The sequence below is a fragment of the Brienomyrus brachyistius genome, chromosome 6, assembly GCF_023856365.1.
Source record: "Brienomyrus brachyistius isolate T26 chromosome 6, BBRACH_0.4, whole genome shotgun sequence".
In the NCBI taxonomy this organism is placed as follows: Eukaryota; Metazoa; Chordata; class Actinopteri; order Osteoglossiformes; family Mormyridae; genus Brienomyrus; species Brienomyrus brachyistius.
Genome location: NC_064538.1, coordinates 20,738,539 through 20,750,428, shown reverse-complemented (window position 1 = coordinate 20,750,428; position 11,890 = coordinate 20,738,539). Strand labels below are relative to the sequence as shown.

The window sequence follows — 11,890 nt, the reverse complement described above, 5'->3', positions numbered from 1 at the left end:
GTTTATTTATTCGTAGAGGTGTTGTCTAGGTGCAGAACCACTTCAGAAGTACATGGTTTCCCTCAGCCTTCTTCACCCAAGCCATGCTCAGATGTAGGTGACCATACAACTTCTAGTGCTTTACGTTCTTGAATTTATCCACCATACTGTAACTAGATTCACCCACCATCCCATCTTCAATTTTCCCACAATGCTTTCTTTAATTTACCTGTGACTCATGTGGACTGATTGGGTAGAAACGGGTTTGTTTGTCGGCGCGAATTACTGGACATATTTGATAGAGGTGTCACATGCAGCCACACACTACAGATTGTTTTATCAGTAGTGGCCCTTCCCAGTACACCTGTACTTACGCTACAGGGTATCAAGGTGGCGCTATCATTAAGAGCGCTGAAAGACTTTCATGCTGTTGTACCAAAGAAAAAGTAATTAACCTCATTTCACCCAGAAATACTCAGATACATTTTTTAGTGTTTGGCACATCTGCGCCAAATTGTGATTCTTATGAAGCTCAATGACAACCATATTTTACACACTTGCACAGTTATATATATATATATATATATATATATATATATATATATATATATATATATATATATATATATATATATATCAATCTTGGAACCAGAGGCCATTCCAGGGACACTGCGGACCCCAAGCAGAAATATTCCATGGGACCCTCCAACACACCCTCCCCAAACATGGTAAAACTTACGAACATTATTTTAGCGTGACGTCTAAATTAATCATTTCAGCAAAGAGAAATTAATAAACACAATTAATTTATTTTCACTCGACTGTAAAAAAAAAAAAAATACAGAAATAAAGCAAATTTGACGTCGCAATGTACTATTTAATCGGCGCTGCTCAGGGGCCCCCTCACAGCTCAGGGGCCCCCTCCCAGCTCGGGGCCCCAGGCCATTGTCTGCCTTGGCTGCCTTGCCAATACGCCTATGCTTCCAACCACTGTTCTGGGACAGGGTCATGGGGCAATGTCTGTGTATAAAGTCCACAACTCTATTCTGCATTTGGAAGATGGTTGGATATATGCATAATGGGAAATTTTACATTATTTAGGCGTTCAGATCACCTTCTCCTTATTACTGTTATAGAATAGAGGTAGATGTTAGGCATTGTCTGGGGAGAGAGATATTTCGATTAAGAGGCTGAATAGAGAAGAGGTTTGTCTTTAATTATGTGTTAATTTAGGTAAGACCTGAGCTTCCAGACTAACTGCTCCAGAAGGCAAAACTCTGGTTATCCTGTGCATTACCTAGCGTGACCTGTTTAATACGCCATGAATTTCTCAGTTAATCGGTGACAGTTTGGAAGAACACTTTATGATTAAAAGCGATGCATGAACAATCTGAGTGACTGCTCACATCCAGCCTGCCCAGGCAGCCTCCTGGGCAGATGTGGTGTCACGTTTAATTACATGCGAGGCATTAATTACTAAAGAACTGAGCAGATGAGGATCTAAGAATTGGAACCAAAAGAGTCAGACAGGAAGTGGACAGCATTGATCATGTGACGACAATATCCAATCACTTATCACTGAGGCCTATGGCCAGCCCTGTCCTTTAGGTGGGACAACTTGGGAAGTTGTCCCAGGCCTGGAAGAAGGCCCAGGAGAAAGGGGTTACACATTATAAAGGCCTGGTTGAAATAATGTTGTCCCTGGCCCAGGAATTATGCACGTGAGTCTGCCGGTGGAGCCAGCATCCATCTGCTTTTTTTTTATCATTTTTCGAAGTCGGGTCACGAATGATCCAGAAAATAATCCGAAACACAACTGGAGACAAATTCCCTGTGTGTGGAAATGTTCTTGGCCAGTAAACCTTTTTCTGGTTCTGATTCTTCCAGGTTGGCAGCAGGCATTTGCACATCCATTAAATAACTCGCAATGTTACAGGCTGTCGGGAAAATCTCAAACTCGCGATACTCAATGCACCCTGAGCCACCACTCCACCCACTAACGGGCTGTGGGCTTCTAAATATTGAGGTTATGTAACTCTACCTGGATCACGGCGGCTGACACGCAGAAGATGAACAGTTTGTGTGTAAACTCAGTGTCAGCTGCAGGTCTTCAGTGCAATCCCTACAAAATAAGAAAAACAAACGTTTGCAACTCTCATCAACACAATAAATCCACGCTTGTACTGTAAGACATAATCTCTACTCTACTGCCTACATAATCCCAGTTTTGTAACCTCTCAATCCCACCTGTCTATCTTGCAACATGATATAAGACATTTATCTGGTTTAACTCTGACGAAACAGAGTTGCAGTAAGGATGCACCAGCATGCCAGGTTTCAACATGCCCAGTGAAGGTAGGAGTGAAGGAGGACCAAAGCGCTGTAGGGTCTGAAGTATCCCTGTTTCTGCTTATGGGGCCTCGACCTCAGCCTGGCCCACTCTGGCCTCTTGTTGTCCCCTCTGTGAGTTTTGACCCCATTGTTTCACTGTTTCCCCCATTAACCTGAACCCCACCTTGACTTTAAAGATCCCATAAAGGAAAGAGGAGTACAGACATCATCCTCACACGGGAAATATATGCTATTGACACTTCAGTGCTACATCAATAATGCAATAACAATATGCAAACGATATAATCTAGAGATGATCCAATTCGGAGTATTGAGTTACTCAATGATTTAATGTGCTTCTCCTGAATATTGAGTTGAAGGGGTGCAATTTTTTTATTTTATTTTTTTTGGGGGGGGGGGGGTGACACTCATTTGGTGCAAAATAGAACTATACACAAACAGCTGAATATTTTGCGAGAGAAGTTGTGTGATAAAAGTTGGAATAAATACATGAGGGAATCGGAATAAATTTATAAACAGCTTCTGTTAGGTAAGAAGGATGAAAAAAAACTAGGAAAATACTGGGGAAATTGAGAATAATATGCATCCACATGCAAAATGCATAGGACTCTGTATAAACGTACATTTCCTGACAGCAATAAAAAAATGTCAGACACTGACCTACAGAATCACACCACGCAAAACTGACATCATGGGATTTCTGCTAGACAGAAGAAATAGGATATAAGAAAATGATTTAAAAATCTACAAAAATCACTACGTCAGCAGATTTAAAATATGTGAAATGACAAATGAAATGACAAAAAATGTGTATCCAGGATGACAGAGTCCAAAAAGGGAATATAAGGACAAGTCCACTTTCCCTACATGTAAATTTGGGAATGAAACATGAAAATGCCTTAATTTGAACTCCTGATTTACTTCTCAAAACTTGTATAAGTAGTCACACAAGAAATATTTGGATTTGGATATCACAATAGTAAATGAGAAAATCATACAAGGTAAAACGAAAGTACTAAATCAATGTCATTTTTTCAGGCTTTTGATCAATAATATGTCGTTAGAACACGTTAGCCCAACACAACGCCAGTTATACTTACGCTTCTTATAAGTAAGAATAGGAAGCCGCATATAAAATAACTGCATAATACATTAATATGCAGGTAGAGGGTATATTCTTGGCGTGTTACAATATTACTGTAAGAATATTGCTAATTTATATAAACAAAAATAACTTGAAACAAAATAACTTTGTTGAACGTTAAGTGAGAATCGGACTTCCCGTACCTCCCTCTTATCCCCCCCCCTCTCTCTTTCTCTCTCTCTCCCTCCCTCCCTCTCTCTCCATACCTCTCGCATCTCCCTCCCCCTTCTCACACTCTGCTTTTCTCATCAATGGGCTCCTATTTGAATAATCTGTAAACATTTGGACTGGAGCCAATCAGCTGTCAGGGGCCCATGATAAATCGCAATGCATTATTGATAATAATAATTACACTGACATGCGCATTTCTTCTTGAAGGGCTAATTTCCCAACTCTACAAATTTGTTGTAAAGAAGACGAAGGGGGGAAAATATTGCAACTATTTGCTCCCGATGGTTGCACCATGTCGAGGCGCAAGCAAGCCAAGCCGCAGCACATCAACTCCGAAGAACCCGGTCCGGCGGAAAACGGTGAGTTTGGACTGGCAGACTTTCGTACGCAACGTTAGCAGCATTCTGCTTATAAACCATAACGCAAATTTTTAATAATCATTTTTTGCCCCATGCACTTTGGTCGGGATCACGACCCTTGGACCTGGGCATGCTTTTGACTAACCTATTATTCTAGTTTGCTGGTCCGTTGGTTTGTGAATCACTTTGATCCTAAACCTTGTGGTGGCCAATATATATAATCATCCATCTTACTTTTAAGGTGTAATTTCCGAAATCTGGTTGGATGGGAGCGATTTGTTGAATCTCGCAGATATTTAGTTATTGTAGTAAATGAAATCCGTTTTCATTATTTGGTATCTTTTGTAATATTGGCTTTCATTAACCCTTAACCCGTTTTTGTCTATTTTTGAGCTAAGTATGTAGGTTATTGATCTTCGGCGTCCTTAGTGAACACGTTTTGTCTTTTACCTTAAGTGGAGCTGTTAGTAAGAGCTGTAGAACGGCACCCCTTTAGTATGCATGTGATTTCGCGTGGTCAGTTATTAATAACTTTTATATTATTTCGATGTTTTTGAGCATCAACTATAACTTGAATACTGTCGCATCGACGAAGTCCGAGCTGCGGAATTTCCCCCCTGCAACCACGGCTTTTTAGTGTTGAGTTTTTTACTGTGGGTTCCGGGCACGTTTAGTCTGTTTCGGCGTTTCCATTCAAAGTTCACGGCATGTCCTGTCCATTCAGGGCCAAATCTAATTTGGAGTATTTCCCGGCATAGCTAACCCCCCTCCAAGAGGTAATTTGTTATTGATTTTAATTGCGTTTCAGCCTCTAAAGTGGGAGATAGACCAGTATGGATCCCAACTGTAAACTTCTAGATTGATGCGATTTCTAAGTCTAGTTCCAGCTTGTGTGAGCGTTTTGCATTGTAACAGGTATGCTGCTATTTTAATTGTATAAATCCCCCGCACCGGCTTGCCCCATCTAATTTGGATGTCCGTTTTTAAACAAAAGTGTCCCGGCGCGTTGTTATGAGCTGGCTGGCGTGCACTGACCCTTTTGGTAACAAATGCCCATTTTGATGCATGTCTATTTTAATGTTTATTCGGATTACTGGGGTGATGGAATAGTATTTGCAGGGACCCTAAGTTGCTACATTTAGACGTCGTCCATTAAATATTGTATTGTGATTTAGTTTCAAAAACGTGACGGTTTTTAACGGTTTTTTTAAACGCTTTTGGATAAACGTATTCATTTATCCAATCGAAGGCGATAGTTATTTTCCCATTTCCATGTGATTTATGAGCTCGTACTCGGTGTTTTATAATGGACGCATATTGGTCTCTGCTTTACTGCGCTTCGAGCTGCTGTTTGACGGCGCCGCCATGTGGTTAGAAGCGGTATCACGTGGGGTTGCGTGCGTATCGAGTGGAGTTCCTTGGTAGTAAATTTTGGTTCCGTTTAACGCATTACTGCAGTAATACGTTTTTTTTTCCACGTTCATGCGACTGTCAAGCACATGCGGAAACTAGTCTTGGTAACAACCAAAATTTTTCAGTTTGAATGGTTTCGCCACATTTGTCGATTAGCAAGATATCTCCCACCCAATGAGCAATTAACAAGTCCACTAGTTCTGGAATAAGAATGCAGACAGGTGGTTCCTACCCCCCCCCCCCCTTTTCATAAGACCGCATTAGCATTTAACAATGGGTCTGTTAAACGACCATTTATAATCTCTATCGGACAAATTAAATTTCAATGGCATATATTCAGCTATTTAATCTGGCTTCTTGGGTGTTTTTAGAAAGGGAGTAGTCGGATTCTCTCCCAAAAAAGACAATGCAGATTGTTTCTGGAATATATTATCTGTATTCCATATAATGCCACTTAATTTTGCTATGCGTTCCCTCTTCCTTACCCCCCGAAAATCACAGACGTGACTGCACAATGCGTACTTGGAACTGTGAAGCAGTCTTGTGTGCATCCACACTGTTTTATGTTTTAGACATGGGAGGGGCCGTTCCAGTAATAAAACCCAAAGTTTTATAACAATCTTATCCCTCTTGAGGTTTCGCCAGCGCTAAAACTGATTCTTGTCTATGTACTTTGTCTTTTGTGTTGAGCGCTGCTGTCGCGGTATAATCCTCTTAGATTCGACAGCTGTTATTTCGTCATTACCTCGTTGTGAAGATCCATTCATTATCGATTTACGAATAGTAAATGGACGTCAGCTCCACCTAGTGGGCGCGCTACATTTCTACTGTAGTTTTCTCAGTAAGCTTAGTGGGTGTTTGGTGCCCAATCTCTTCTATAATAGTTATGTATCGTGACCTTTCTCTGTTTAGTTTTGGGATGTAGTTGTATGAATGTCATGGACTGTGAGCTTTTTGTGTTCTTTTTTTTTTCCACAATGACTTGTATTTGTCATTAAACCCACCCTCCCCCCCTTTCTTTTGGGAGTGGTGGCGGTAAGCTTGTTTAAAACAACCAAGCTTGGCACCTTGAGGGCATGATGTAACCATATGTGTGCAGTGTTGAGGCATTTGATTTTGGGAGCTTGTATTCCAGTCTGCAAGATGCATGTATATGCATTCGGTGGAATGTTTTGATTTTTCATCTAAATGCTTTTAACCTGACTTCCGTTTCTGGTCTCTTTCAGGGTCTCTTCAGGAGAGTGCAATGGAGGAGGATAGGGTGGAGGCGAAAAGAAGCAAGATGGAGGAAACAAAGATATGTGACGGATGTTGCGCCGAGTTCTTTGACTTGACAGAATTCCTCGAGCATCAGAGAACTTGCACTAAAAGTCAGGAGGTCGTTATCATGAAAGACTTCTCGCAGGGCTCCCCACAGAGCTTCCCCGGCGACCGCAGCGCGAGCCAGTCTGGCAGCGAGTCGCAGAAGGGGAACGACGGCTCCTCTGATAGGATGGAGGAAGAGGCCAAATCAAACGATGAGCCAACAAAACCGATTCACGTGGAGGTCCCTGCCGGAAACTCTAATGTTACACTGGAATCCATGCCTGGCACCAAAGTGGCCGTCACCCAGCATTTGTCCAGCTGCAAGTCTCCAACCTCCCAGACCAATCTCCATGCCATCCCCATGATTCTGGAGCAGCTGGTGAACTTGCAGCAGCAGCAGCTGCAGCAGATCCAGCTGACGGAACAAATCCGCATCCAGGTGGCCATGATGGCCCCACAGAGCCTGCAGTCCAGTATCGGTGCTGCCGTTGATCCTTTGAAGGCCCTCGGGGCGCACCTGTCTCAGCAGCTCTCTGCGGCCGCCGCCTTGATTGGGAAAAGGACTGGAAGTCAGAGCCTATCCCTGGAGACTCTGAAACAGGGAAAACTACCTCACTCCAACGGAGTCCCGATGTCGCTATCAGCGAGTGTCGGAGTGTCAAAACTGGACATGTCAAAGGGGATTCCTGCACTCTTTCCTCAGTCTCCAGGTGCAATGGCTTTCCAGAACCCCTTCACTGCCATCTCAGCTGGCATAGACCCTACTAAGAAAGTCAAGGGGAAGCTGCCCGCTATGACCGAGCAGAAGGCTGGGTCAGGGGAGCAACTCTTTAAGCACAAGTGCACGTTTTGTGGGAAGACGTTCGGCAATGACAGCGCCCTCCAGATCCACTTGCGCTCCCACACTGGGGAGAGGCCTTACAAGTGCAACATCTGTGGGAACCGGTTTACCACGAAGGGCAACCTCAAGGTTCACTTCCAGAGGCACAAGGAAAAGTATCCACACATCAGGATGAACCCCCATCCAGTACCTGAACATCTCGACAACATTCCGACCAGCAGCGGCATCCCTTATGGGATGTCCATGCCCATTGAAGAGTCCAACTTTGTAGATGGCAAGCCTGTAATGGGTATGCCTGCTGCAGGATTCCATCCTTCTGTACTGCAGGGCCTTAAGGCATCATTTGAAACTTCCCTGGGGGGTGAGATGTATTCTCAGAGGCCTTCTTCATCTGGCAGTGATGGAACCTCAATCTCATCGAGCATGTTCAACCAAGAAATGGGACTGGACCAGAACCATGGGTCTCCAGAAGGTCCTGGAAGTTTGCCCCAGATGAATGGCAATGGTCTGGTTGCAGATGCAAGCTCGGGGACGGCCAAGCTTCAGCAAATGGTAGACTGTTTGGAGAAGAGGACCAGTGACCCCAATGAGTGCATGATCTGTCACCGGGTGCTGAGTTGCCAGAGCTCCTTGAAGATGCACTATCGCACCCACACAGGGGAGAGGCCTTACAAATGCAAGATCTGTGGCCGGGCATTCTCAACAAAGGGCAACCTCAAAGCCCATTATGGTGTCCACAGGGCCAACACACCATTGAAGATGCAACATTCCTGCCCCATTTGCCAGAAGAAATTTACCAATGCTGTAGTTCTGCAGCAACACATCCGCATGCACATGGGTGGTCAGATTCCCAACACTCCTCTGCCAGAAGGCACATTCGAGGCTACAGAGATGGAAAGCTCTCCATCTAATGAGAAGACCCTTGACGTGAATAGTTTTAATGATGAGAGTCTTGATGAGCCTGATGTGGGGTTGGACTCTCAGGAAAAGCCCTCGGAGTTCTCTGAGCCCCTAAACGGGGCTTCAGGTATGAAAGAAGACCATGCATCTCACCCTCAGCCTATGTTGTCTGGCATTGCTGCTCTGGAAAGCCACATGAAGAGCTTAACCTCAGCCCTCAACCTGCAGCAGCAGCAGCAAACCGGTGCATCCGAGAATGACGTCACACCTAAAGACGCCCCACCTGTGTCGGGGGAGATGAGCGGAGAATATCAGAATGGCCGGAGTCCTGCAGCCTCAGACTCTATGTCTTTCCAATCTTCATCTCCTGTCGATAGCCAGCAGGGCAGCAACCAGTCAAAGTCTCCTGATTCTGCAATCGCTGAAGAAGGTGGTAGAGGTGCTTCTAAGCCAGAGGTAGAATATGGGTCTCAGGATCCTGAATCTGGAGGTGCTCTTGACCTGACTTCTGGCAGTTTTGTTCCAAAGCCAGTCAAAGAGATACCAGGCCTTTCCATGACCATGGGAGAATACGGTAAGCCCCCCCAATGACCAGTGTTGGGGAAGTTACTGACAAAAGTAATCCATTGCAGACAAAGGTGGAAAATCCAGGTCCAGAAAGTACAAATCCAGACCAAGGTTTTGCTTCAAACAACCAGTTAAGTACTTTTCACACGCTATATGCAACTGGTTGAAACAAAACCTTGGTCTGAATTTGGCTGCAGTGGATTACTTTTTGTCAGTGACTTTCCAAATACTGCATATTGCTCTGTCCAGTGTCAGTTTTGTAACCATGTTCAATATTTGCTCTTAACTGAAGCACATTCAGTAATCCGCTGTAAGTACATAGGGAGTTGTTCCTCCCTTAACAGATTTCATATTCTTTCAAATAGGCTCTAGCCATGTCCCTTACATGCGGGTTCCCCCAAGTCTGGTCAAGTTGGAAATGCAGATCCCTCCCGAGACCCCAATGGGACAACACAACCTTTTTGGTACCCAGATGCCCTTGGGTGTAGGCTCGCAGTCCGGCAGCGCTAGTGCACCACGTCGCTCCAGCAAGCAGCACCTGTGCAATGCTTGCGGAAAGAACTTCTCCTCTGCCAGTGCTCTACAGATCCATGAGCGTACACATACTGGGGAGAAGCCCTTCGCTTGTACAATCTGTGGCCGAGCCTTTACCACAAAGGGCAACCTGAAGGTAAGCATTTACATTGTGGGTCTAGGTTGTTACTGGCAGTCATTTTGCCTAGATGCAGATGACCACTGATTTGTGACACTAATGTGGATTCCACCTTCCTTCTAGGTGCATGTTGGAACTCACATGTGGAATAACTCTGCAAGGCGGGGGCAGAGGATGTCTCTGGATAACCCCATGGCCTTGATGGCCATGGGTACAGAGCCGAAGATGGTTCCTGAGATGATGCCACCCCCAAAGGACCTGCCGCCTCCTCCCATGAACTTTGACCCCTCCATGTGGAACCAGTATGCCGCGGCATTTTCAAATGGTCTGACCATGAAGACCAATGAGATTTCAGTCATCCAGAACGGAGGCATTCCCCTCCCAGGTAGTCTTGCCAGTGGTCCACTAGCAGGCTCCACTGGGGGTCTGATGAAGATTGATAGCTCCCAGGCTGGTCTCCCTGGTACCATAGCTGAGATGGAGAAAAATGGTGCAGAAGGTGTCCCAAAGTCACAGTTTTCACACTTCATGGAAGAGAGCAAAATCGCTGTGAATTAATTTTTTTTTTTTTTGTGTGTAATTTTCTCCCACCTCCTTGCATTTTTCTAAGTTCTATGACAAATCTAATCATCCTACTGAAAAGGATCATGGCTTTTTTATAATTGTCGCTATTTTTACTTGCTTGGGAATAAAGTACAATCGCCTTTAGAGCTTTGACCCTCGATGCAAGGCTCCCTTGGTGAGGTTCTATGGGTTTCTCAAAGCATTAATTGATCCCTTTCCCCCGGTCATTTTGAAGGGGGCACCTTGTTGCCCTTGGCGCCATTTTGAACAGTTTACCTCTTAAATGCCTAGTATTTCTTATAGTAAAACTTGAACTGCTGTAGAGATCTTGGTTATATTTACAGTTTGTACGTGTGGAAACGAAGCGGGTAACTTTTGTTTTTTAGTCTTTCCTCTGGAAGTTGAATGTATTTCTTACTTGAAACAGCTGTAATCCAAACTTTGTCCCTGCCAGGAATGTACGCTAAAGGATAACGCCTAGTTGCAAATGTTTGTTTGAAGATGTATAGTTGATATTTGGGGAAATTCTGTTTTTTTTTTTTTTTTTTTTTGTAGCTACTTAATCTGTGTTTGTTTGACTTGTCTAGCACCTACAATTTCACCCAGCCCATAGGAAATCTGTCATTCTCATGCAAGACGATGTTTTTCAGGGCAATGGTGCATTTTGCTGCTTTGTGTATCAACAGTCTGGTTTGGAAAAGCACCAGTAGTTTGTCCTTTTTTTTTGTCTTTCTGTAAACGGTGGTTGCTTTTGTGGTGAAATGTATATAGTTTACACTCTAAGTGCCTAGCATTGAACTACGTATGCCAGCAGCATCTACTCGAACCACCACAGATGACGTTGTGATGAAGATGAAATTCCTTTCCCTCTGGCCAAAAATGATCAAGACTTCTTGCATTTTTCTGTGTCAGTGTAACGTTCGGTTTCCTGAAGCTGGATTTCTGCATGTGTCCCTTTTATCCAAACTGGTAGGGCCTAGACCAATGTTTTAAAGGCTATTAAAACACTGAATGCTTTCATCCATGTCTGCACTTTAATCCCCATGTATAGAACCACCGTGCTGGTCTCCTGACTGTGTCTTCAGTTGTATGGTGTGACTAACCTGATGCCAAATGTGTCTGCCCCCCCCCCCCCCCCCCGTGTTATGTTTAGGGACAGCATGGGTTGAGCCTTAGTACTGTGCCTAGATGAATGTTTTTTTTTTTTTTCCAACTTCTGTGTACCATCAGCATTGTAAATAAGTACTTAACTGTAGTTGGCAGGAGATGTTTGGAAGCCCTGTGGAAATATCCATTGACTTTTCTTCTACACTTTGTGTGGTGGGGGGGTATCCCCCACGTTCTTGTAGACTTTCTGAAAGTATCTCTGACCCAATGCTTGCAGGGGGGCTCCCTTTTTAATGTTACAGACACTTTACACATCTTGCTCCGAATTCCATTTCCTTCTGAAATATGCATTTGCCAGGTTGTGCCTTGATCAGTTTTGTGGTGACTTTCTGTAGTTCGTAAAATGAGAATCTCGACTCTTGTCAAACCAGTTTGCCATGTTTACAGTGTAGACCTTGTAAAAAAAGTCATTCCTCAACTTTTCTCCTCCTTATTCGGACATTTTTTTTTATCAGTTTTTTTTTCCCTCCTTGGAA

The 11,890-nt window shown here is 44.0% G+C and overlaps 1 protein-coding gene across 2 annotated transcripts; it reads left to right on the top strand.

Moving 5' to 3' along the window:
* The first annotated feature begins 3,784 nt into the window (after positions 1 to 3,784).
* Positions 3,785 to 11,267, top strand: sall4 (spalt-like transcription factor 4). 2 transcript variants are annotated; one of them, XM_049018418.1, is made up of 4 exons: positions 3,785 to 4,005; positions 6,645 to 9,038; positions 9,397 to 9,701; positions 9,807 to 11,267. In XM_049018418.1, exons 1-4 carry the CDS (start codon positions 3,939 to 3,941, stop codon positions 10,239 to 10,241), a joined length of 3,201 nt encoding a protein of 1,066 aa, XP_048874375.1. In that variant the 5' UTR covers positions 3,785 to 3,938; the 3' UTR covers positions 10,242 to 11,267. The 2 variants fall into 2 exon arrangements, with proteins under 2 accessions (XP_048874375.1, XP_048874376.1); XM_049018419.1 differs by lacking the exon at positions 3,785 to 4,005 and adding an exon at positions 5,240 to 5,426.
* The last annotated feature ends 623 nt before the right edge of the window (positions 11,268 to 11,890 follow it).